Here is a 27,331-nt window from a genome sequence, read left to right as displayed (position 1 = left end):
ATACAAATCTGTGAAAATAAACTTGATTCTGAACTGTCATTATATTAAGTGCAGTAGTTAACTAAACCATTAATCATTAACATTCTAACTTTCGTTAACTCAGTTCCAGACATGATTCTGGATGCAAACCTTAGAAGAAATTGAGACACTTGGGATCTTGAAATAGAATTTCCAAGTACTGCAGTGTTTAAATTACCTAGTGGCACTTAACAAAATAGCCAAAGCTATATATTAACGCTCAATTTATGGGCAGATTTTATTTATTGGACAAGTTCAAAGAAAAATAAACAACCACTGCAAATTTTCAGGAGTACCACAACGAAAATCATGAGCATGTGCAAAAAGAATCAGAAGTTAACTAAAAATTGGAAATCAAATAAACAGTGCTGGTTTTCAACCAACCTTTATTATGTGTATTATAATTATATGTACAAAACATTTTCTAACATACTAAAATAAAAGTTCTTGCATTGCACATACTACCACTTGTCTTACTTTCTGTTTGTCTAAGAAACCATGGGCACTGAGAAAAATAAAGTCTGAAATATTACCATTCAACAACAATATTTTTAAACAGGACCTGACAAACACAGTCAGCTTATGAATTATTCCATGGTTTCCTGATCACTTAAACGCCCACTGGCAAAAGACAAGCATTTCTGATCTTCAGATTTCATCTTCTTGCCGTATTCTCTTTTGAAGATGTTCACTGACTGCTGCCAGAGGGTTTGCCTTAAACGCAGGGTTCTCAATGGTAACTCTGAACCTGGCCACTTCTTCCTCTCTAGAACATAAAAGTGCAGTGTTAGAATCTAGATCAAAAGGAATTTTTAGAATGGTCACCATAATTCCTCACCAGCCACCCCCAACCACAAGCCAGATATTTCAACCTAAAACTGGAAGATATTTCTTTAATTAAAGCTGTTGGTAAAATAATTCATGGTAAAATGAGAAATCAGTTTTTCACCTAGCAGGCAAGTGGGGTCTGGAACTTGCTGCCTAGAGGTATGGTAGCGGTAGCAACCCAGCTCGGATTCAAAACGTGTCCAGATGTGCTGTGACCTGGAGATCTATAGAACAAGGGCTGGAAGATGGCATTAGACTACATAGCTCTCTGTCAACATCACAGTCCTCCTTGTTCCATGAATTTTCAATGATTCTATAATGATAATAACCATTTCTGTAATTCTGTCCACCAGCTATTCTGTTATCCTCAGGTCACAATATATGTTTAATCAGCTGGCAGTCAATACCACTTTTGACAAATAAAACCTTCATGCAAGTTTATGCACAATGTGACTGTCCAAATAAATGTGATGTTATATATTTGTATAGCATCAGTATATTAGTGAAAAAGTAAAAATAATGGTTTTGAGTTACTCAAATTGGTCATTATTAACTTGCAGCAGATCTGCACTAATGTATACATTATCAGCTATTTCAACTGATGCCAGCCAGCACAATCAGCACCAGGCAGACAAAAGTACAATGAACTCATTACGTAATGTCTAGTTCCATTAACATGTGTAACTGAGAGTGCTCAGTTAATGATCCAGGAAGCAGTAAAGCAGAGGAAATTCTTGAGTCAACAACTGCCCTGCAGGAACCCAAAGCCAGTTTCTCAGAAAACTGAAGATCCAGCACACAAAATGGATGACAATCTGGGAGCAAGTTGAGAAAATCCAAATGTCCCATTTTTTTCCCTTGTTATTGGGGCACAGTCTGCACAACCTTGAAAAGGTACCTACACAAGCACCAGAATTCCATCAAGATATTTTGCTGCCATTGGTTACACAGGATGTTGCCAATTTCTGTTACAAACACTTGTGTTATGATAACAGTTAATGGAATAATTTAGGCAACAGCTCAGATATCAGATTGCACAATTTAATCAGGACCTGATACCCAAAACTATTAAGAGCACCAAATAGTAAACCTGCCTGTATAATCTCAATGGACAGGAAACTGCTCAACAAAATGATTTCTGTTTTTAAATCAATCTCAAGAACAGAAAGATGACTGAAAAAATAAATCACTTGATTTATTTGTGCAGAAAAATATGGAAAGATTTGCATTGATACAGCACTTTTCATGTCTTTAGGAATTATTCAATATTGTATTTTTGGTTTACAGTATAATGCACAAAGTAGGGCAAATAATTTGCACACTGGAGTCAAAATGGATTCAATAATAAAAATAATGACTAAACAAATCTATTGGTGTTATTGACTTAAGGATAAATGTTATCAAGGCACAGCTCTTTTTCCAAACATCGGGTGATAATTTCATCCTTGAATCACAGGGTTTCAGCTGAACATCTCAACAGAATGATACTGCCTTTAGCAATGCTCAGAAATGTATTGATATGGCAGTATAATCTGTATGCTCAAATCTCCAGCGTGAATTTACACACTAAACCTCTTTACTCAGACCCAGAGCTAAAGCTGGCATTTTCAGAATATAACTCAGTGAACGATTAAAATATAGACCATGGATACATCTTAAAATTACCTACTGAAGAAGAAAGCTAAATTGTTGGATGTCACCAGCAGGATTGAGAAATGGCTTAACAACACAAGGATAGTGGTCACAATTACTGTAAATCAGCAGCTCAGTTGAAGAGAATGTGATGGAGCACTATTAATTAATGAAGGCATTTATTCAGATTCAATTAATCGTAGCGGTCAAACAACCTCGGGAATGAAAACAGTCAATACAATTGTAACGGCTGAAGACTCATGAAAGCCAAGGTGTAATACCCTGAAGTATTTCTAACCCATCATAATAAAAAGACGCCCAAGGCAGGATTTGATGCTGGATCCAGTATAGAAAATGAACCAGACCAGATGTGTGAAGTAATTCAGGGAAGTATGTTTTGTTGTCAGGAAAGAATAAACTAATTGCTTGCAGTATTCAATTGAAGAATAAGGATACAAGGGAACAAATGAGGGGAAGGAAAGGTATGTGCATCAAGTAGACCATGGTGCACTGCATTACAAGAGAGAATAAGTTGGAGTTAAGAAAGAAGTCAAAGGCACATTTAGAAATGCAAGAAGGTAGGGGGAAATAACTGCGTAGAAACGAGAGAGCTTGTCTTTAGACATTTGAACTCTATGTACCACTTTGAATTGTAATAAAGAATGACGAGCACATAATGATAAAGAATTAATCAATTTTAAAATAGTCTTCCAGTTCTCTTCAGATATGAGAATCTGTAAATCCTTTTCCCAGTCTCCTTTAATCTTAACTAAATAGGCCTTTTACAGTCCCAACAGCAGACCGTAAATGTGAGATATTGAACCGTTGTCAAAGGGTTTCAGATTAAAAATTGTATCTATTATGTTCTTATCTGGGCTAGTAGGAAATGTATGTAGTTGGGATCTTAAAAAATCTCTAATCTGTAAATATCGAAAAAAGTGAATATTGGAAAGGTTAAATTTCATTGAAAGTTGCACAAAAGAAGAAAAATTCCCTCCATCAAACAAATCCTGAAATCGTTTAATACCTAATCTATCCCATTCTTTAAAAGATAGGTCCATTAAAGACGGTTTAAAAAAGCAATTAGAAAAGATGGGACTTGAGAGGGAGAAATGTACTAATGGAGTGGCCACACTAATTCATATGTTTTGGACATGTCTGAGCCTTGAAAAATTTTGGAAAGACGTATTTCAAACTTTTTCTGTACTCTTCAATGTTAGTTTTAACCCCATTCCCTTAACTGCCATGTTTGGTATTGTTGAGGATAGTATTACAAAACTGAAGCCATCTAATTTGCAGGTATTGGCCTTTATGTCTCTTATGGCCAGGAGGGCGATCTTGCTCAAGTGGAAGGAGGTTGCCCCGCCCACTCATGTTCAATGGCAATCTGAAGTTATGTTGTGCCTTGATCTAGAGAAAATTTGCTGTTCAATTTCTGATTCTAAACATGATTTTCTAATGTTATTTTCATAATCTCTGAACTGTTATTAAAGTATGGTGCTGAGCCATCATTATTATAATATTATATGGTAAGGTATTTTTTCTCTCTTTTTTTCACCAACCAGCTCATTTTGGTAGTGGGGGTAGATTTTTTAAAAATAAAATACAATCATTCTACTTTATTTCATTTCATAATTCAATCTTTTTTTCTACATGATTGATTTGGAATATGGGATACTGTGATCATATTACTGTGATTTAAATGTAATGTAATTCATATTACTTGTATCCTTATGAACTTTGTATTTATATCCATGCAATTTATATAATATTAATAAAAATATTGAAAGAGAAATGCAAGAAGGTATGATATTAAATAGTCTAGTGATTTAAAACACGGTTGCAACATATTTTAAGAGGTTATAAAAAGGCAAAATGGTTGGGATGAGTGGGCAATAAACAGATATACAGGACACTTGGGAGATGGCAGAGAATTTAAATCAGTTGTGCAGCTTGTAGAGTCTCTGTCTCGCAATGCCAGAAAGCTGGATTCACTCCTGGCCTCGAGTGATTCCCTGTGTCAACGTGAGTTTTCTCCAAGTGGTCTGGTTTCCCTTAACATCCTAGAGATGTGCGGGGAAGTTGGCTAATTAGCCACTAAAAATAGGTCTATTGTGAGGCAGTTAATGTGAACGTGTGATTAATGTCCAATTGGTAAAAATTCAGCATGAACTCCATGGACTAACATACAATTTTCATGCTGTACCTCTGTATGGCCAAATTCATTTCACTTCAATGTTTATTTTAGAGCAAGAGGTTGGCATGACATTGGATGATGGAATGATTAACACAATGAATGCACAAACAGGAGGATATATTACATACTGAGACCCTCTGTTGGTTGCAGTCGGCCATGGATATTGCGTCCTAGCTGTCTAGGTGATACATACGCTAGGGCAGTGTGACATGGAGAGCAAACAGTTGCCTGTGCAGAAGACTCCCATTCTCCACACAGCTGATAAATCCAAAGGAACGGCAAAGACCAATACAGTCTGGCACCAGCAGGAGTTGCCAGTCAGCGTTGAACTCAGCATAGAACTTACCTTAGGGACTCCAGCTCTGGATTTTTCCTTGGGGTTTACTCTCAAATTCTTCCCCATGAGTAATATAGCTGGAATTGGATGTCAGAGGCTATTTGAGATGCATGCCATTGGGAGCATTTGATAAGTAGTGGGAGCTTATCCCCACTACCTCCCCCAGCTATGCCAACCCTAAAGGAACCTATATATTACCAAACTCAAAAAGAATAGAACTTTTCCAGATTTCCCATATTTTTAAAGAATCAGAACAACAGATAGCAGAAGCATTGCTATATACAGTACATTTTAATAATACATCATGAAAAAAACGAGGTGGATTGGCAGATGACTACTGTAATGACTAGATTTACATAGGGGAATGTGACCTGGGAATGAAACATTGTCTTATTCAACACTGGTGGTAAATGGTGACAAATATGTTCTTTGATAATAAATTTACTTTGAACTTGGAACTTTGGATCAGTTCAAATGGTAAGCAGCATGTTGCTCCTGATTACCACCACCTCTGATGCTCTACAGTAAACCACTGGAATCTTCTACAAGCCTTGCAACTCTCAGACTTGAAAAGCATAAACACAAGAGATTCTGCAGATGTTGAAAATCCTGAGAGCCGCACACAAAATGCTGTGTATGAGAAACTCAACAGGACAGGCAGCATCTATGGAGAGGAATAAACAGCTGACACTTTGGGCCAAGACACTGCAAAAAGACTTATCAGGTTAAAAAGCATTCCTGCTGAGCAAGCAGCAGGTCAAATCAAACTAATTTCATTGATTCATTTGAATGGCATCAAACACAGTGGTGCCATTCAAATCTACAGACAAAGTCAGTTTCAACACTGGTCAATAATTGGAATGAAAACACCAATGCCCAGGTTCAGAAAGTAGTGGATACAGCACAGTCTATCACAGGCAAAACCCTCCCCACCATTAAGTACATTTACAGGGAATGCTGCCACAAGAAAGCACCAAAGATCTTCACCATCCAGGCTATGTCCTCTTCTTGCTATTATCATCAGGCAGGAGGTACAGAAGCCTTTGGTCCTACACCACAAGTTTAAGACGATATGACCCTGCAAGCACCAGGCTCATGAACTAGCATAGGTAACTTCATTCACAACTCTCCTTACAGACTCACTTTCAAGGACTCTTTATGACTCATGTTCTCACTATTATTTTTATTGGCACAATTTGTTTTCTGTTGTTCTTTGGTTGTTTGTCAATCTTTGTCTGTTTATGGTTTTTTTGGCAAAATTCTACTGTATTTCTCTTTTCCTGTAAATGGATGCAAGAAAATAAATCACAAGGTAGTGTATGGTAACATATATGCACTTTAATAATAAATTTACTTTGAGCTTTTAACAATTTAAATTTTTAATCATTTATATTTTCCATTTTTTAAACTTGCACAAGTAAACTTCAATGCTTGTCAAAGTCAGAGGAATTGAAGCTGTCAAACTGGCACTGGGAATCAGGGTCCCATTTGGAAGACTGGTCCAGGAGAGATACTTAAGTGAAATGGGACGGATGAGAAGTAAATGAACAACTGAAAATGTGTTTCATTATTTGGTCATTTATTATACATTTATTAGATAATCTTGTTAGGATCAAATTGGCAGTGAATTTTTTTTCCCACTTTTGGCGAACAGTATTTTATAATGTTCAGTCCACAAACAGTGAACTTTCATGAAAGTGATTAGATAGATAGATAGATAGATACTTTATTCATCCCCATGGGGAAATTCAACTTTTTTTTCCCAATGTCCCATACACTTGTTGTAGCATAACTAATTACATACAATACTTAACTCAGTAAAAAAATATTATATGCATCTAAATCACTATCTCAAAAAGCATTAATAATAGCTTTTAAAAAGTTCTTAAGTCCTGGCGGTAGAATTGTAAAGCCTAATGGCATTGGGGAGTATTGACCTCTTCATCCTGTCTGAGGAGCATTGCATCGATAGTAACCTGTCGCTGAAACTGCTTCTCTGTCTCTGGATGGTGCTATGTAGAGGATGTTCAGAGTTATCCATAATTGACCGTAGCCTACTCAGCGCCCTTCGCTCAGCTACCGATGTTAAACTCTCCAGTACTTTGCCCACTACAGAGCCCGCCTTCCTTACCAGCTTATTAAGACGAGAGGCACAATTACTGCCTTAATTAAGTTACAAGTGTTTTATAAATGCCATTAATTTTATGTAATTCAACACAAATCTTTAGAAGATTTAATATTCTCTCTTTGAAGGATTTAACCAAAACCATTCTGAAATGTACAGGTAACGGTTGAATCTCCTTGATTGTTAATGTCTTTGAACAAGAGCACTTACATTAATTTCCGTTTTTGAGCTTGCTTCATCCGACTGTATTGTATTCTTTCAGGTTTCTTCTTTGCACTGTTACAAAATAAAAAATTGTTAAACATTCTATGCAGCTTATAACTTAATTGAATCTGTACAGATTGAGAGCAGGGATAGGCTACAGAACTCCTCAGACTTGCTCTGCCATTTAATTAATCATGTGATCCAACGGAAACATCAGCTCTAGGTAACTTTTCACCCCCTTGCTTATCAAGAATCAATCAACCTAAAATCAAATTCCAAAACTTTCCTTCTGAGCCCTCTGAAGGAGAGTTTCTAAAACTCAAATCTCAGAGCATAAATTTTACCTCCTCTCTGCCTTAAATGAGTGACCACTTCTTTTCAACAGTGACCAAGTTTTTACCTCTCTTTAAAGAATAAACACCTTCTTCATATCCACTCTGTCAAGATTCCCCAAGAACTTGCAAGTTTCAATCAGGTTTCCCCACTCTTCAAAATTGCAGCAGATGCAAGTTTAACCTGATCTGTCCACCTATTGATGTAGAAAAGTGGATCTGAGCCACTTCTAATACTTCAACATCCTTCCTTGGTTAGAATGATCAATACCTTCAAGAAGGTGCCAGGCAAAGCTTATTAAACAGAATTAGAGAACATGATATTAAGGGTAATGTACTGGCAAAGACTACGGCTTGATTAACATACAGGTTTGGGAAACTATAACTATTGAAGTGTTACAGAAATTGTCACTATAGCCTCAAATGTTCAAGTTCTGCATCAATAATTTGGAAGAGGAAGTAAAGTGTAATACATCCAATTTTACTTATGATACAAAGATGATTAGCAGTGTGAGTTATGAGAAAGAGTTAGAAAGACCTCAAGGGATACAGGCAATGTGAAATGTGAAGTCATCCACTCTGGTAGCGGAAAAGGATTACATTTTATTTATTTATTATATTGTTCTTTTTTGGAGAATCCAAGTGTCCTCATACATGAGGACTCATTGTTGACATACAGGTAGGTAGGTAGGCCTCCGTTAGTCTCAATAGACCATGGATTTGCACCTTGGAAAGTTTCCAGGGCACAAGCCTGGGCAAAGTTTTTTTTATGGAAGACCAGCAGTTGCCCAAACTGCAAGTCACCCCTCTCCACACCACCGATGTTGTCCAAGGGAAGGGCATTAGGACCCATACAGCTTGGCACTGGTGTCATCGCAGAGCAATGTGCAGTTAAGCGCCTTGCTCAAGGACACACATGCAGCCTCAGCCAAGGCTCGAACTAGTGACCTTCAGATAACTAGACGAACGCTTTAACCACTTGGCCACGCGCCAACACATAGAGTACAGCAATAAATTAAGGCAAATATTATAGTGGCCTTTATTGCAAGATGAATTGAATACAAGAGCAAGGATGTCTGACTGCAATTATACACATGTTCATGAGACACAACTGAAAAAAGATGTACAGGTTGGATCTTTCTACTTAGGGAAGGACATACTTTCAGTAGAAGGGATGCAGGTAATATTTACAAGATTGATTCCTAGGATGGAACTGTCCAAAGAAAGAGTATGCAAGCAGGTCTCATACTTTCTACAGAAAAATAAGAGAAGATTCCTTTGAAACAGTAATTTTGATGGAGAGTAATAGAAATACCTAGGGATGAAACCTCTCCTGATGGCATGTCTGAAATAGCATTGGCCCTTCAGCACCAAGAATAGGAAAGAAATTTCTTTGCCTGGTGGATGTGAATATTTGGAAACCTAGAGTAAAGATTACACAATATGGAAATAGATTATTCAGCCTACCAAATCTGGGTTAATTTCATCCACACTAATCACAGTTCTTCCAAAAATTTGCCTCAAATCCCTCAAGATTTTACCACACACTTACATAAATAGATGAACTAAAGCGACTAATTAATCCACTACTCAGCCTGCCTTTGGAATATGAGGAAAATCAGAGCACCTGGAAATAATCCAGATGGTCACAAGGAGAACATGCAAACTCTGCAAGAAGGTCACTGGAGATGCATCCTATCCAACTGTGGAGGTTTACTGTATATTACAGGAAGAGAGCAACACATTTTTGGATTTTAGGAAAATCAAGGAACCTGGAAATAATAAAGGAAAACAATGCTGTGGTAAATGATTAACCATGACCTCAATGAAAGGCCCACTTCTACTTTTATTCCTTTTCTTCAGGAAAAAAATGTTGTTTTTAAAATGTGTCTTGATGGAGATGAAGTCAGCTGTATTTCCTTTCAAATTTAAAATTTCCACTGAATTCAACACTGGACAGTAAAACCTCAAAAAACCATTTACCTTTTGTAACACCCTGGTAAAGGTTTCACTGCTAACAGTGTTTGGGTTATTGTTAGAGATAAGGGGTGCTTAGGAATGTGGACATTTCAATCAGGAGAGAAGGCTGGGGGAATTTTTTTTCTTGCCTGACATGAAGTCTTGGTCTTTGTTTGGCGGGAGATGAAGAGAGAAGATGCTGGAGAAAACTGATTGTAAGATTTGCTCTGGAGGGAACTGTGATTCGATGGAGCCAAGGAGCAGGAGTCTACTGGGGATCGGTGAATATGACTGTTGGAAAATTTGAGCTCTAATCTGTGTACATTTGACTGTTTAATCATAACCAGCCCTTTTAAATTTTTTTTCTTTCCTCTACTAACCCTTTAGTTAAGTTAACATTCATAAATATACTCCTTTTAATTGTATGCTGTGTGCAATCAGTTTTTTCCTGCAATGAGCTGTACAAATCACTCAACATTTGGACAAACCAGGGCTTGGGCGGGCGAGACATCCTAATCTCACAAATTTGGTGGGACCAGGGTGTGTATACTCTAGACGAACAGGGCCAGTGAAAGGTGGGCTTCTTGGCACTGAGGTGGGAGACTGCCAGTGAGAGCTAATGAGCTATTTCCTGAGATGCCCAGGAGAAAGGGGGTTTTGGTGTGGAGGCTCATCTGGGATTGAGTTTGTTGGATGCTGTGTGATTGCCCTGAGCATTAATCAAGTGGGTTTGTATTTTGTGTTAAACTATTGTCTGGTAAGGTGCTTAAGATACGTGGTTATGGACACTGCAGGGACTGAGCATTGGTGCGAGTCAAAGAGATTATCTATAGCTAATGCTTGTGTATTAAGTGGAGTGGATATTCGTAGCCCAGATGAATTGTTGCTTAGGATTTTAAGTACCATGAAAACAATAGGAACAGTTTTGATCATGGAGTGGAGGCTAGACAAAATGGTGGGCAAAGATTTAATTGTAGTTTAGATTAGCGCTGACGTAATGGTGGTGGATCTGCCTGGTACTATTGGGGCTGTCCGTACTTCCTGAGAAGAGAGGAGTGCAGGCGAGGGTGCCGAATTGGAAGCTGAGTTTCACGGAGACTTTAAATGACAAGTCACTCTTGTTTCTTCGGAGTGAGGGGAAGGAGTGGTCTGATGTGGAAAGTCTAATGTGTCTTCCAGTGAGGGATGAAAATCCTGAATTGGTATCAGGCCTTACATCCCTGGCAAATAAACAGCCAAGTGCACCGGCAGAGAGTCCCAGTTGTCATAAGTTGAGAATGTTCTTGGGAATAACAGCCCCCCCACCCCCAGGCCGAGGAGGAGGAGGAGGAATATGAGACTTGGGCAGAGCAGATGTCTCAAATGCTGGATGAGTGGCAGTGCTCTGATAATGTGAAAACACAGTGACTGGTAGAGAGTCTGAGACCCTTAAAGACAGAGAACCCTTTGGCTTCTTCCGTGGGCTACATGAAAACACTAGAAAATGTTTTTACCACGAAGGGAAGCCCAATGGAGCTTTTGACAGGGTTTAGGAACATGTTTCAGGAAAAGGGGGAGAAACTTTCTGTCTACATTTTTTGGTTAGAAAGACAGCTGAGTTGCTTGTGGTGTAGGGGGGGGGTGCCATCCAAAAAGCTGAGGTGAATCAGTTAAAGATGGATCAATCAGCAAAAGGTGCACAATCACAGGATATGATCATTTTCAGCCTCTGAAGGCCTCATAAGTCGTGCCCTCCTCCCTCAGTTGTTGAGCTGATCAGAGAAGTAAGAGAGGAGGAAAATGCAATGGAGGAGCAGGAGGCCTCCTTCAGCAGGATACAGTCCTCGGTAGAGCCTTCGTAGCTGAAGTGACCCCGGTGGTGTTACAGGAGCTCGTGGCAGATTTTGGAGCTGAGGTGCCCAGGTTGTTATTGGCAGGTGCTGCCACCCAGCGTGCCAAAGCTGACAGGCAACTGGACCCATTGATAGAACACACTAAGCAGAGGGCTACTGTTGAACGGGGTTCCTTGAAAAAGGGACCAGCTGATATTGTCTGTTCAACTGTAGTGAGGAGGGACACTTTAGGTGGGAGTGTGAAGAATGGGAAAACCTTTGGAAAGTGATCCCACGGTTACTTAAGCAGAAAGGGAAGTCAGGAAACTTCAGGGATACCCATTGAGGAAACGGCCTGGCGTCTTGGGGGGGGAACATGCTCCAATTAGCTTATCAAGGAAAACACTAAAGTTAAAAAACCCTATTCCTGAAGGCTTATTGGGGACAACCTCCAGCATATCCCAATGGATCAGGGCTATTTATACCAGAGCCATACTTGACACAGGTTCTCAGGTTACTCTGCTGCTCAGATCGTTCTACAACCAGTATTTGACGTATTTACCATTGACGCCACTCAGTGCGCTAGAGCTCTGCGGCCTTAGTACTGATGACTACTCGTAGATGCTGGAGTGTTCAGAAGCAGATGTGGGAGTTGCTGAGGTCCTTGATACATGGTTTGTCTGGACCCAGTCAAGAAGAGTGAAGCTTCAACTCTTGTAGAAACAAATACTCCTATCATGAGGAGGCTAGAGGGAGCCTGCAAGTAGAAAGTTGGAGAGAGCTTTCTAAACACCTTGTCCATTCACCCTGTGTTCAGAGCTGCTTTTGAGCGAGTGTGCACCCATCCTTGGCTGGATGATGAGCACAAACAAGGAACTGTGTGGTACACTCAGTCCAAACCCATCACGTTACGGCCTGGGGAAGTACCTAGAGTGACCGGCAACCCCAAACTTCTTGGAATGCCTGATGCTGAGGCTCTTTTAGTAGATGCTCTGGAAGACCACGAAGAGGAGTCACGCTTACCTCCTGGGGTACTGGCTCGAACGGCAGAAGCCGTCGGTTGTACAGGTGAACAGGATGACAGTAATTGTCAGGAACACCTTGGGGTGGGAGGTTGCCCTCAGGCGGAGAATGCTGATGGCACATCTTTTTCTGGTGACTGTAATTTCTAGATTTATAGTTTTCTTGTATGACAAATGGGAGAGAAACTATCTCCTGGAAAGGGAAAGTTGACAGATAAGTCATGCATTTTTGGTGACTCCTTGATACCTGGAGGTTGGAACAGGAGATTGTCAGAGCAGATGTTGAAGTTCGAAGAGGCCTTTTTTACCGATGAGTTTGATTGAAGGTTGTTCCAAGAATACTTGCCATACCATCTGAATGATGGCGGAAACCCCTCAGTACCTGCCGAAGTGGAGGAAGTTCGGCAGCATCTGGGGAAACTGAAGGAAGGTGGGATTATCACTGAGTCCAGGAGTCCCCATGTGTCCCCATAGTGGTGGTGAGGAAGAAGAATGGGAAGGTACGAATATGTGTTGACTATCAGACTCTGAACCAGCACACAGTCCCTGACCCAGTACACTATTCCGAGGATCAAGGATGCACTGGCCTGTCTGAATGGAGCAAAGTGGTTCAGTGTGCTGGACCTGAGGAGTGCCAGATACCCACGAGTGAAGCTGACAAGGGGAAGACTGCATTTATATGTCTACCTGGATTCTTTCAGCTTGAAAAGATGCCACAGGACATATCAGGAGTGCCGGCTACTTTCCAGGATGTCTTGGAGGAAACTGTTGGGGATATGAATTTGCTTGAGGTGCTGGTGTAACTGTATGATCTCATAGTGTTTGGGTCCACCCTGGAAAAGCAGTAGGCGAGGCTAATGAAGGTGTTAGGCCGCCTGAAAGCTGAAGGGTTAAAACTATCACTGGACAAGTGCCAGTTGTGCAAGATGTCTGTTAACTATGTTGGGCATAGGATGGAGTAACTATGGATCCATCACAGATAGAGATGGTGACCATATGGCCAAGGCCCAAGAGTGTGAGTGCCCTACGCTTGTTCCTTGGATTCTGTGGGTACTATTGGTGGTTCATGAAGGACTACTCTAAAGTGAGTCACCTTTTGAATTAGCTTCTGTATGGTTATCCTTCCTTGGGGATGAAAGGGAGGAGGACGAAAGGAGAAGATGGTAAAGATTATCTCAGCCCTTTGGAGCAAGATGGAATGTAAACTATGCAGAGACCTTTAAGTTGCTGAATGAGATGTTGACGAAAACGCCTGTGTTGGGTTCTGCAGACCCCCCATTGCCATATGTATTGCCTACAGACACCATCAGAGAGGGCTTGGGGACATTCTGTATCAGGATCACAGCACAAGCTCAGACGTCACTTTTATCAGCCGGAGTCTGTCACCCTCCGAGCGAAACTACCCCTTGCACAAATTGGAGTTTCTGGCACTGAATGGGGCTGTGGTGAATGTTAAGTTTCTATCTATATGGCACCAAGTTTGAGGTGAGGATGAACAGCAATCCATTGACCTATATCCCAACATCAGCAAAATTGAATGACACAGGTTGACAGCGTTGTCTGCCTTTGATTTCAACCTGAAGTACTGGCCAGGGAGCCGGAACATTGATTGGACGCCTTGTCCCGAAGTGTTCATGAAGGGATGGAAATGGACAGAGAGTGGGAGAGCATTCCTGCACCTGGAGTTAAAGCAGTGTGCCAGGTTTCCATCACGGGGAAGTCAGAGGCAAGGCAAGGGCAGGATCGAGCGATGGATCATTTGGGTGCGTCTGGTTGTGCCATTCCACCAGTTTACTGCAACTTGACCGCTCTGAGTACAAAGCAATTGCCTGAGTTGAGTCCAGGGGAAGTGGCTGCCACTCAGTGAGATGACCCTTGCATAGGTACCGTCTGGTCAGCAGTTATGAAAGGGGCATGACCCAAGCTGAAAAGATTAAACACTCTGTAGTATCTCTACTGCTGAGAGAATGGCACAAACATATTAATGCGTGGCTGAGAGACAGGTGTAGGGGGCAGGGCTTCAGGTACCTGGATCATTGAGGCCTCTTCTGGGGAGGTACGACCTGTACAAAAAGGACGGGTTACACCTAAACCCAAAGGGGCCCAACATCCTAGTAGGCAGGTTTAATAGAGCTGTTCGTGAGGGTTTAAACTAATTTGGCAGGGGGATGGGAACTGGTGTGATAGGGGAAAACAAACACAAATCAAAAACAACATGCAGCAGAGATGATAGAAAGGACAGGCAAGAGATGAGGCATAATCACAGCCAGTGGGCAATAGAAGTGTAGTGCAGTTAAAACAGAAAGCAACAAATACTGGACTGAAAGTGTTATATTTGAATGCACGCAGCATAAGAAATAATGGACGATCTTGAAATTCAGCTACAGATTGGCAAATATGATGTTGTGGCCATCTCTGATACTTGCCTAAAGGATGGCTGCCACTGGGAGCTGAATGTCCAAGGATATACGGTGTATTGGAAAGATAGGTTAGTAGGCAGAGGAGGTGGTGTGGTCCTGTGCATAAGAAATAATATTAAATCATTAGAAAGGGATGACATAGAATTGGAAGGTATAGAGTCTCTTTGGATTGAGTTAAGAAATAGCCAGGGTAAAAGCACCCTAATGGCAGTTGTATACAGGCCTCCAAACAGCAGCTAGGATGTGGATTACAAATTACAGTGGAGAAAGAAAAGGCATGCCAGAAGAGCAATGTCATAATAATCGTTGGGGATTTTAACATGAAAGTGGATTGGGAAAACCAGGCCAGTACTGGAACTCCAGAGAGAATTTGTGGAATGTCTAAGGGATGGCTTTTTAGAACAGCTTATTATTAAGCCCACTAGGGGATCAGCTGTGCTGGATTGGGTGTTGTGCAACGATCTGGAGGTGAGAAGAGAGCTTAAGGTTAAGGAACCCTTAGGGAACAGTGATCACAATATGATCAAGTTCACTTTGAAATTTGAAAGAGAGAAACTGAATTCCAATGTGTCAGTATTTCAGTAGAATAAGGGAAATTACAATAGCATGAGAGGGGAACTGGCCAAGGTTGACCGGCAAGAGACACTAGCAGGAAGGACAGCAGAGTTTCTGCAAAAACAAGGAAAGCGCAAGACAGAAATATTCCAAATAAGAAGAAATTTTCAAATGGAAGGACACTACCATGTCTGAAAGTGAAATTAGAGCCAAAGTAAAAGCAACAGAGAGAGCATACAAGGAAGCCAAAGCTAGTGGGAAGATAGAGGACTGGGAAGCTTTTAAAATCTTGCAGAAGGAAACAAATAAGGTCATTAGGAAGGAAAAGATGAATTATGAAACGAAGCTGGTGACTAATATCAAAGAAGATACTAAAAGCTTTTTTAAGTATATAAAGGGTGAAAGAGAGTTGAGCGTAGATATAGGACCAATAGAAAATGACGCGAGAGATATTGTAATGAGAGACGCAGAGATGGCAGAGGAACTGAATGCATATCTTGCATCGGTCTTCACAGTGGAAGACATCTGCAGTATTCCGGACATTCAAGAGTGTCAGGGAAGTGAAGTATGTGTGATGAAAATTACCACAGAGAAGGTGCTCAGGAAGCTTAATGGTGTGAGGGTGGATGAATCTCCTGGACCTGATGGAACACACCCTCAAGTTCTGAAGGAAGTAGCTGGAGATTGCAGAAACGTTAACAATGATCTTTCAAGAATCAATAGATTCTGGCATTTTACCGGATGACTGGAAAACTGCAAAAGTTACTCCGTTATTTAAGGGTGGGAGGCAGCAGAAAGGAAACTATAGACCTGTTAGCCTGACATCAGTGGTTGGGAAGTTGTTGGAATCGACAGTTAGGGATGAAAATACGGAGTACTTGGAAGCACATGACAAGATAGGCCAAAGCCAGCATGGTTTCCTGAAAGGAAAATCCTGCCTGACTAACCTACTGCAATTTTTTGATGAAATTACAAGCAGGGTAGACAAAGGAGATGCAGTAGATGTGGTGAACTTGGATTTTCAGAAGTCCTTTGACAAGGTGCCATACATGAGGCTCCTTAGAAAGATAAGATCCCATGGAATTACAGGGGAGTTACTAGCATGGGTGGAGCATTGGCTAATTGGCAGAAAAAAGAGAGTGGGAATAAATGGATCCTATTCTGCCTGGCTGCCAGTTACCAGTGGAGTTCCACAGGGGTCGGTGTTGGGACCGCTTCTTTTATGATGTATGTCAATGATTTGGACTATGAGATTAAAGGATTTATGGCAAAATTTGCCAATGATACAAAGATAGGTGGAGGAGCGGGTAGTGTTGAGGAAACAGAGAGCCTGCACAGAGACTTAGATAGTTTAGGGAAATGGGCAAAGAAGTGGCAAGTGAAATATAATGTTAGAAAGTGTATGATCAAGCACTTTGGGGGAAGAAATAAACGGGCAGACTATTATTTAGATGGGGAGAGAACTCAAAATACAGATGCAAAGGGACTTGGGAGTCTTTGTGCCAGATACCCTAAAGGTTAAGGTTAAGTTGGTGGTGAAGAAGGCAAGTGCAATGTTGGCATTCATTTCTATAGAATATAAGAGCAGGATTCTTATGTTGAGGCTCTATAAGGCACTCATGAGACCACACTTGGAATATTGTGTGCAGTTTTGGGCTCCATATTTTAGAAAGGATATACTGACGTTGGAGAGGGTTCAGAGAAGATTCAGAAGAATGATTCCAGGAATGTCTAGCAGCTCTTAGGCTGTACTCCTTGGAGGGATCTTACAGAAATATTCCTAATGTTAAAAGGCCTGAACAGATTAGATATTGCAAATTTATTTCCCATAGTAGGGGACTCCAGGACAAGAGAGCACAACTTCAGGATTGAAGGATGTCCATTTAGATCAGAGTTGCGGAGAAATTACTTTTGTCAGAGGGTGGCAAATCTGTGGAATTTGTTGCCATGAGTGGCTGTGGAGGCCAAGTCATTGGGTGCATTTAAGGCAGAGATAGATAGGTTCTTGATTAGCCAGGGCATCAAAGGGTATGTGGAGAAGGCAGGGGAGTGGGGATGACTGGAAGAAATTAGATCAGCCCCACAATTGAATGGCGGAGCAGACTCATTGGGCTGAATGGCCTACTTCTGCTCCTATATCTTATGGTCTTATCTAACTGGAGTTGAGGAACTAGACCCTATACTGGATCACGTCTCCTTCAAACAGGCCTCGGTGTTCCCTGCTGGTTCTGCCTGAGAAGTATCGGAGGATTGTGTTGAAGGTACTTCATGATGATTCAAGACATTTGGGCTTTGACAAGACCTATGGATTGGCCAGAGATCAGTTCTACTGGCCTTGAATAAAGCCTGAGGTTGAAGAGTATTGCAAGTTGTGTATCTGATGTATTCGAAGGAAGACGCTGCCTATGAGGGCCACTCCATTATCCCATTTGCAGAGTGCGGGGCCACTTGTTCCAGTGTGTATGGATCTTCTAATCATAGAGCCTGATTCCAGCAACATGGCAGATGTCTTGGTTATTATGGATCACTACACCAGATATGCTCAAGCCTTCCCTACAAAGGATCAGAGGGCGTCTACCATAGCCAAAGTATTTCATTCATTATGGCTTCCCCAGCCAGATACACAGAGATCAGGGAAGGGATTTCAAGAGTACGCTCATACATGAGTTACTGGGCAGGCTTGGAGTTGAGAAGTCAATGACTACGCCTTATCAACCTCAGGGTGATCCCCAGCCCGAGAGGCTCAACTGGAGATTGCTAGACATGCTCAGAACCGTGGAGATCAGCAAGAACAACAAATGCAGCCAACATATTGGGTATCTGGTCCACTGCTACAACTGTATACAGAATAAAGCCACTTGATACTCGCCGTATTATTTGATGTCTGGGCACGAAGCAAGGTTGCCTGTTGACATCTGTTTTGCAACTGGCGGAGAACATTTATCACAGAAGACTTATCTGAAGTATGTGTCTGATATGTGGAGGGAATTGCAAATGACATATGAACTAGCAGAGGTCTCTGCAACCAAGCAGAATCAAGAAAATAAGAGGAGATATGATCAAAAGGTTAGGTTCTCCTAACTGACGTCTGAAGACAGAGCTCTCATAAAGAATTTGGGGGTACCAGGGAAGATTAAGTTGGCTGACCGCTGGGTGGCTACACCTTACATGGTGGAGAGTCAGATGCCAAATGTGCCAATTTTCCCGGTTGAAACCAGTGGATGGGAGTGGACCTGTCAAGATACACCACTGGAACCACCTTCTACCTCTGGGACAAGAGGTACATGTTAACCCAGAGCCCGACATGGACCATGCACCTAGTAAGAATACTCTGCGACGATATGTGAGAACGAGAGACAAGCAGCTGAAAGGTCTGGAAGGGACCTAACCACTGAATGTGGTACTGACTCAACAGGATGAGGAAATGTGGGTGTGGTATGTGCTACCCTTTGTAAACTCCCCAATAATGGATGAAGAAATTCCCAAACAACCCCATACCAATGTGGATGAAAGGTGGGGAACTAGCAATGGGCAGGCAGGTTTGTGGCTGCACAACGATGGGAGACTGGGCTCTAAAGTGACTGTGCAAGAAGCCGATCTTAGTCAAGTGACAAAGGGACCTGAGTTGTTGGAAGGCATGAATAATGGACAGGGAGAGGCCTCTCCATGTAGACAGGAAAGATCCCAGGGAGTGTTTGAAACTAAAGGAATAGATGATGGGGTAAGGAGGTCTCAGAGAGTCAGGAAACCCCCAGATAGGCTAGCCTATGTCGCACTGGGGGAACAGACTGTTGCGCCTATTCCCCTAGTGAGATATGTCACTACCATTTACAAATGCATTGGAGGTTCTGTGATCACAAAATTCCTTTGAACACTGTTATTAATGAGGGGATGATAAATTATTTCAAAGTCATGAGGACATGACTGTTTTGATGGGGGCGGGGGTTGAGTGGAGAATGTAACACCCTGGTAAAGGTTTCACTGCCAACAGTGTTTGGGTTATTGTTAAGAGATAAGGGGTGCTTAGGAGTGTGAGCCATCCAATCAGGAGAGAGGCTGGGGGAGCGGGTTTTTTTGCCTGACACCAATGAGAGTCTTGGTCTTTGTTTGGTGAGAGATGAAGAGAGAAGATGCTGGAGAGAATTGGTCGTAGGATTCGATCCGGAGGGGGCTGTGATTCGGTAGTGCCAAGGTGGGGATTGGTGAGTATGACCTTTGAAAGGGTTGAGCTCAACCCGTGCACATTTGACTGTTTAATTATAACGGGCTCTTTTTGGTTTTTTTCTTTCCTTTTCTCTACCAACTCTTTAGTTAAGTTAATATTCATAAATTTACTTCTTTTAATTGTATGCCACGAGCTACCTGTTATTTCCTGTGACGAGCTGTAACGGGGCAGCAAATCACACAGCATTTGCACAAACCAAGGCTTGGCTAGGCGAGACATCCCAATCTCATGGATTTGGTGGGACCAGAGTGTGTATACCCTAGACATATGATGCCAGTGAAAGGTGGTCTCACTTAGAAAATCTTTTACCTCATTTTACCAACACCACTCATCAAGTAACTATCTAATTTGTTCAATTTTTCTAAACTTCTCTCAGAGCCTTGCAGATTTTTCAGTTAATCTCAAATTTGCTTCCACTAGCCTTTTAGACAGTGCATTCAAGATAATAACTTTGTGAATAACATTTTTTCTCATACCAGTCTGGTTCTTTTGTCAAATCTCTTAAAGTTGTATTTATTACATGCTGCATAGATAGCAAAGCTTGAACCTATCCTATTTATGTTGTACTTGTTCCACCATCCCTTTTGTCTGCCTTTATCATTTCTTTACTCTACCGTTCGAGGGAGAGGATCTAGTTCATCCAAATAAACTCCTCATAATCAGTGACATAGCAGAGAGCCAATTCAACTTTCATTTATCACACAGCAATTGATACTTTGAGATTTTTTTTGGGATACACAGTAAGAAATGCATAGCTAACCAAATGCACAGCTAGAAATTAAAAACAGATCTGATTGAGTTTCAATGCAGACTGGTGATACTCATCTCTGCACCTAATGTTGTTCTGGCATGGCTTTCCCATTGTATATCTATTTATATCAGGAAATCGATCTTTTTTTCTCATCATCAAGCACCTTAACTTCAAACTGCACTGTTAAATCTCCCTTCAGGCCCCTTTGTTCGTCAGAGATCAAGCTGAGTTTCACCATCAATTGTAGGTGTTGGGTCTTTTGAAGAACATAAGGTTGACAAGACCCCCAGCCTGAAACAATATATCCAACGTTATTGAGAGAGGCAAAAAAATGAAATTGTTGGAGTCTTGAAAAGGATATTTGTTGTCCTCTCTTAGCCATAGACAAGGTTCCAGAAGACTACCAATTCACTAATGTTGTGCCTTTGATCAAGAAGGAAATAAGGAATAATCCTGGGAATTATAGACTGGGAAACGCACATCAATGGCAAGGAAGCTAATGGAGAGGATTCTTAGAGTTAGTTTTTACAACCATTTGGGGGAAAATGGTCAAATTAGGACAGTCAGCATGGCTTTATACAGGGCAAGTTGTGTCTTACTAACTTTATAGAGGTTTTCAAGGAAGAGGGTTATAGAGGTTTGAAGTTATTAACTTCAAACTTTATAGAAGTTTGAAGTTAATAACTCATCAGGGGTGATTGATAAGTTTGTAGCCTAAGGTAGGAAATGAGTTATTATCTTCAAACATTCTGTATAATCACTCAAAGAGTTGACCTGCATGTGCATGTAACAAGAGCTGTATAACCCATCTCCTTCTACCACAGGCCACAAACTTATCAATCAGCCATCTGTGGACACTTTCTGGATGTCCAAGAGCCGTATGCTCCATGACTACTGGACTAAGTGTGTAAATGTAGGAGGGGACTATGTTAAAAATAAATGTGCTAGGTTTTCTAAAATTGACTCATTCTACCTTAGGCTACAAACTTATCAATCACCCCTTGTATGTTCACAACACTTAAGAAACATTATTTCTGATCCACTATTCACTAAGCAGTGTGTTTTTGTATCTCTATAAATTAATATTTTGGAATTTTAAAACATCTGTTCTTACAATTCGAGAATTCATTATACTTATTTCAACTAAGTCAGTAAATTTTTTTCAACACAGCTGGAGTTTAATTTTACATTATAAAAGTCTTATATAAACTTTTATTCAAACCACATTTAATGTTTACACATTCTGACAGCAGTCTACTGCTTTTGGAAACTTTTCAGATGAAAAGTGACTGCAGCGTTACCAACTTCCAGCATTCATACAGCCCATCCCATACTTCAAAAATTTCTAAAGAATGAAGACATTGAATGTCTTCAGAACTGCTCCAGAACTGCATAAACCAGGTCCTTAATTCTTCCTCTACCACTAAATTATTTAGCTCTCTATTTCACTGATTTGCACACAGCTTGTCAAATTCACTACATTCATGGGTGCGTGTTAAGTGAACAAAATTTTAAAAAATAAGATTTTTCAAAATGACATGTTGGAGTTTACTTAATAACAATCTTGAACAGCTTTGACCATTTTCTTACAATTCAAAGTCTCAACCATGATGATGATATTTCAAACACTGGGGATGGGGGTGGGTGGAGGAAGAGGGGCTTTGGGAGTAGCTGGTGCATCTTCCAGCATTATTCTTTGCTTCTGAGTCCTTGGATGGGTCCAGGAAAGTGTAGTGTTGGAGAAAGAAGAAGATGATGATGTAGTAGCAGACTGAAGGTTTAATTCAAAATGGACAAACACCGAAAATATATCCTTTCTGGGAGCAACCCTGCAACAGCCTTGGTCTCATGATTCAGCCATCACTTAATAATATCTGATATTCTGCTTTCATGTTAATTTGCCTTTTGTGGCAAGGTAATTTCTTGATATTTTATACTCTTACTCATTTGTTATTCTTTAAGAGATGAGGATACCAATCGGCTACTCTTGCTCTATTTCCATCAATCCCATACCACTACATTTTTTCCTACAAACTACTCTCTTTCATATACTTATCAACTCTGCTCTAATTCTCCTCCAACCCTCCCACACTGGAGGTAAATTCACAGTAACCATTTATCTAATAACCAGCACATCTGCGGGGTGCAGGAGAAAATGAAGCACCCCCAGGGAATGAATGTGCAATCTCCACTCAATTAAACCAAACCAGGGAAATATGGCAGATTTCCCTCTCTGACAGACATAAGTGGACTATATAGTTTACATTCTTACTTCGTTCCACTAACAAATAGCTGTTGCTCAGAGTAGCTCCTCTTGCTTGGATCTCACCATCATAATGTCAAGAGTATTATTCCTGATGGAGTTGTATCCATGTCTGATAAAATTATTCTTCTCCTTGTTTAGCTTTTCCTGTAATTCTGGAATGTTCTGAATATTTTACACATGAAAAAAACTAGGGTGGCAGACACAGGGCAATGATGACATAAAAAAAGGTTGCATGGTGATAGCAAGGAGACTATAGATGACATTAATCTACTGTAAATAATGGCAGATGGAATTTAAACCTGACAACGATGAGGTGATGCACTTTGGGAGGACAACAAACTCTGATATATATACCATGAATGATAGGGCTCAAGAAAGGAGCATGAAACTGAGGGATCTCAGTGTACAGGATTCCTAAAGGTGGCAGCACTGGTACAGTGCCTATAAAAAGTATTCACCACCGACCCCCCCCCCCCCCCCAGGAAGTTTTCAAGTTTTATTGTTTTACGACATTGAATCACAGTGGATTTAATCTGGCTTTTTTTAAAACACTGATCAACAGAAGTGAAAACAGATCTCTACAAACTGATCTAAATTAATTACAAATATAAAACACAAAATAATTGATTGCTTAAGTATTCACCCCCTTTAATATGGCACACCAAATAATTACTGGTGCAGCCACTTGGTTTTAGAAGTCACATAATTAGTTAAATGGAAATCTGTTTTTGGAGTCCTGTGTTCAGTCAAAGTATTCCAATTGATTGTCGTAAAAATACACCCGTAACTAGAAGGTCCAACTGCTGAAGAGTCAGTATCCTGGCAAAAACTACACCATGAAGACAAAAGAATACTCTAAGCAACTTGACAAAAAGGTTATTGAAAAGCACAAGTCAGGAGATGGATACAAGAAAATGTTCAAGTCACTGAATATCCCTTGGAATACAGTTAAGTCAATCATCAAGAAATGGAAAGAATATGGCACCGCTGTAAATCTGCCTAGGGCAGGCTGCCCTCAAAAAATGATTGACTGTACAAGAAGGGGACTTGTGAGGGAAGACACCAAGAGACCCTGGAAGAATTACAAGCTTCAGTGGCTGAGATGGGAGAGACTGCATATACAACTGTTGCCATGGTGCTTCACCATTTGCAGTTTTATGGGAGTGTGGCAAAGAGTAATACCACTGTTGGAAAAAAAAACAAGAAATTTTGGCTAGAGTTTGCCAGAAGGCATGCGGAAGACTCTGAAGTCGGCTGGAAGAAGGTTCTATGGTCTGATGAAGCCAAAATTGAGCTTTTTGGCCATCAGACTAAACACTACGTTTGGTGTAAGCCAAACACCACACATTATCAAAAGCACACCATCCCTACTGTGAAGCATGGTGGTGGCTGCATCATGCTGTGGGGATGCTTCACTGCAGCAGGCCCTGGAAGACTTATGAAGGTAGAGGGTAAAATGAATGTAACAAAATTATAGGGAAATCCTGGAGGAAAACCTGATGCAGTCTGCAAGAGAACAGCGACTTGGGAGATTTGTTTTCCAGCAAAGCAATGACCCCAATCATAAAGACAAAGCTACACAGGAATAGCTTAAAAACAACAAAGTTAATGTCTTGGAGTGGCCAAGTCAAGTCCAGACCTCAACCCAATTGAGAATTTGTGGCTGGATTTGAAAAGGGCTGATCCCCATGCAATCTGACAGAGCTTGAGCAGTTTTTTAAAGAAGAATGGGGAAAAATTGCAGTGTCTAAATGTGCAAAGCTGATATAGAGACCTATCCACACAGACTCAATGCTGTGATTGCTGAAAAGGTGCATCTACTAAATACTGACCTGATAGGGAGAATAATTATGCAATTATTTTGTGTTTAATAATTTTAATAAGTTTAGACCAATTTGTAGAAATTTGTTTTCACTTTGACACAAATGAGTCTTTTTTGTTGATTGGTATCAAAAAAGTTAAATTAAATTCACTGTGATTCAATGTTGTAAAACAATAAAACATGAAAACTTCAAGGATGGGGGGAATGGATGAATACAGTTTATAAGGAGGATGAATACATTTTAAAAGGTGGTGAAGGCAATGAACATGATACTTGCCTTGATCAGCATAGAATACAAGAGCAGAGACGCAATGGTGCAAGTTTATTACATTCAGCTGGGCCACAACTGCTGTACCACAGGAAAACCTATAGAAATGCTGGAAATAGTTGAGGACTTGATGAAGTTTCTTTGATCTGAAACATTAATTATGCTCTCTTACCACAGATGCAGCATAACCTGCTGAGTATCTCCAGCATTTTGTTTTTATTTGAGGAATATAATTCTTAAGGAAAAATTGGCCGTGCAAGGGAAAAGAGAGAAAGCTCTTTCTCAAGCCATGGAAATCATAAGCTCCACCCTCCAAAAGAACTGATGAACATCAAAAAAATATTGGCAGTAACGCTCATGTATTTTTGTTAGGCATGTGAATTTGGAGTCATGGTACCAAGTCATGCAAGTTGAAGTGCAGATGAGCCATAATGCAGCTAAATGAGCCTATCCATATTCCAACAATTTGTCTTCCTTATTCATGATTAACTATTAATCCTGTAACAAATAGGTAGACAGATGGGGTCCAGTGTTGATATCATAGATCATAATGAAACAGCATAGTGAAATTCAAACCAAGCAAATGAACAATAAGATTCAGATTGCTGAAAATCACAAACATCCTGATATAATTACAAATGTCTGTCTGTACCTCTTTGATTTCTGGGCCATTGAATTGTTGCTTGTGCTGATCAAATCTGTCAATTCTGGCAGTGCATCAGAAAGTGGCTGCATGTCTCCCACCACAGGGGTGGATTTCCGTTTCTCTTGGGCTTTCTTCTTCTGTTTTACAAGTTTAATCATCTCGATCTCTGCCAGATAACAGTGCAAGTCCGCATTGAGGCTAACATTCTTTATGATATTAGTTAAATGTAAATTATAAGTAGTTGGAATTTTAATATCAATTGATGGTTTATGCTACTACATACAGTATCATCTACTGGATTCACACTGGGATACTATCACAGGCAACAATTCTCCACACACTCATGTCCTAAAATCAACCTTTAGTATTCAAACTACTTTAAACTGTAAATAAGACAGCAAACAAAACCAGCATGCCATGTACAAACCAGAGGTATGAAAAGGCTTTTTCAAAATGTATTAGTGAACATAAGCTCTCCAGTACCTGGTCTACATATATTCATTCAACACGCACACCTTTTCTTGCCTACTTGTAGCCTGACACTGGTCTACATCTTACACAATCAAACTGGCAGCTTAAGTGGGTGATACTTACTCTGAAGCCATTGCTCACGCCTCTGCTTTAGCTTCTCTTTCTTTGGGAGCTGAATCTTGTCACCTGCAGAAGACAATCAGTGTTACATCAGAAGAGGAGTGCAAGAAAATAAACAATTTTATGAAAAGTACTGTAGATTTACTGGAGATGAAAGAATAATGCAGATACTTAAGTAGTCTTTCGTTGCCAGCATTCATCAAAAGCCTTTTTCATAAAAATCCAATTCAGCAAACGAGTTTGTCAGTTTAGTATAAGGAGCAAGGCCAATCATCATGATTTCAGTTCCCACCTACCTGTTGTAACTGATTACTGTATTCTCTCAAGCCTTGGACTGTACACTTCAGTTAAGAAAAGATCGGTCTTGGTGCTGTACAGATTCCATATAAAATTTAAAAGGGTTGTGAAGGCAGGTTGAACGTGCCAAATTTCTATTCTCCATGATTACAAGCATGTGAATATTCTCATGTACAGGTTTAAGGAGAAATCCAGGATCAAACAGCATGGAAACAGTCCCTTGTCCCAACTTTTCCATGCCAACCAATGTGTCTTCCTGAACCAGTCCTTTTTGCCTGTGTTTGTTCCATATCCCTCTCCACATTTTCCATCCACATACCTATCCAAATGTATTTTTAAATTGTAAATGCACCGACCTCTCCTACTTTCTCCTGTAGTTTACTCTGTCCATAAACCACACTCTGTGTGAAAAGCTTGTTTCTCAGGTCCCATTTAAATCCTTTCCCTTTCAACTTAAATCCGCCTTCTTGATTTAGACTCGCCTACCCTGGGAAAAGGACGGACAATTTATTTTATCTATGACCCCCCCCCCCCCCCATGATTATAAACATCCAAAAAAGGTCACTTCTCAACTTCCTTCATTAATTACAGCTTGTCCTTACAACTGAAGCCATCATCCTTGTGAATCTTTGCTGCAGCCTCTCAGCTTCAGCACATCTTTTCTAGAGAATGGTGACCAGAACTGCAAATGTATGTTAACCAGCACTTTATATAACTGTAACCTGACTCATGTAATTAATGCTCCTGTCAAGCATGCTGTACACCTTGCTCCCCCTTTCCTACTTTCTACCAGTGTTGCCTCTTTCTGAAAACTATGTTCTTATACCCTTAGGTCTCACTGTTTACAAATCTCCACTGGTTTCTGTCATTCACTGAGCATATCCTGCCCTAGTTTTCCAAAATGCATAATTTCACATTTGTCCAAGTAATGTTCCTTCAGCCAATTTCTTGACCCATTTTTCCCAGTTAATAAATATCCTGTTATATCCTGAGATAAACTTCTTCACTGTCTACCACACCACCAA

The 27,331-nt window shown here is 40.5% G+C and overlaps 1 protein-coding gene across 1 annotated transcript in view; it reads right to left on the bottom strand.

Annotated features, from left to right (window-relative positions):
• Window positions 1–387: 387 nt before the first annotated feature.
• The window catches only part of slx9 (SLX9 ribosome biogenesis factor), a 162,534-nt gene continuing 135,590 nt past the window's right edge, over window positions 388–27,331 (bottom strand). Inside the window, exons 3-6 of the mRNA XM_073046632.1 lie at window positions 26,013–26,075; window positions 25,425–25,584; window positions 7,348–7,413; window positions 388–784 (exon numbers count right to left, since the gene is read on the bottom strand). Coding sequence (XP_072902733.1) covers window positions 667–784; window positions 7,348–7,413; window positions 25,425–25,584; window positions 26,013–26,075 — 407 coding nt within the window. The 3' untranslated portion in view covers window positions 388–666. The remainder of the gene's footprint in view (window positions 785–7,347; window positions 7,414–25,424; window positions 25,585–26,012; window positions 26,076–27,331) is intronic.

The sequence above is a fragment of the Hemitrygon akajei genome, chromosome 5 (assembly GCF_048418815.1).
Source record: "Hemitrygon akajei chromosome 5, sHemAka1.3, whole genome shotgun sequence".
Classification (NCBI taxonomy): domain Eukaryota; kingdom Metazoa; phylum Chordata; class Chondrichthyes; order Myliobatiformes; family Dasyatidae; genus Hemitrygon; species Hemitrygon akajei.
Note: the sequence above shows the minus strand (reverse complement) of the source record. Positions and strands in the feature narration are given on the sequence as shown.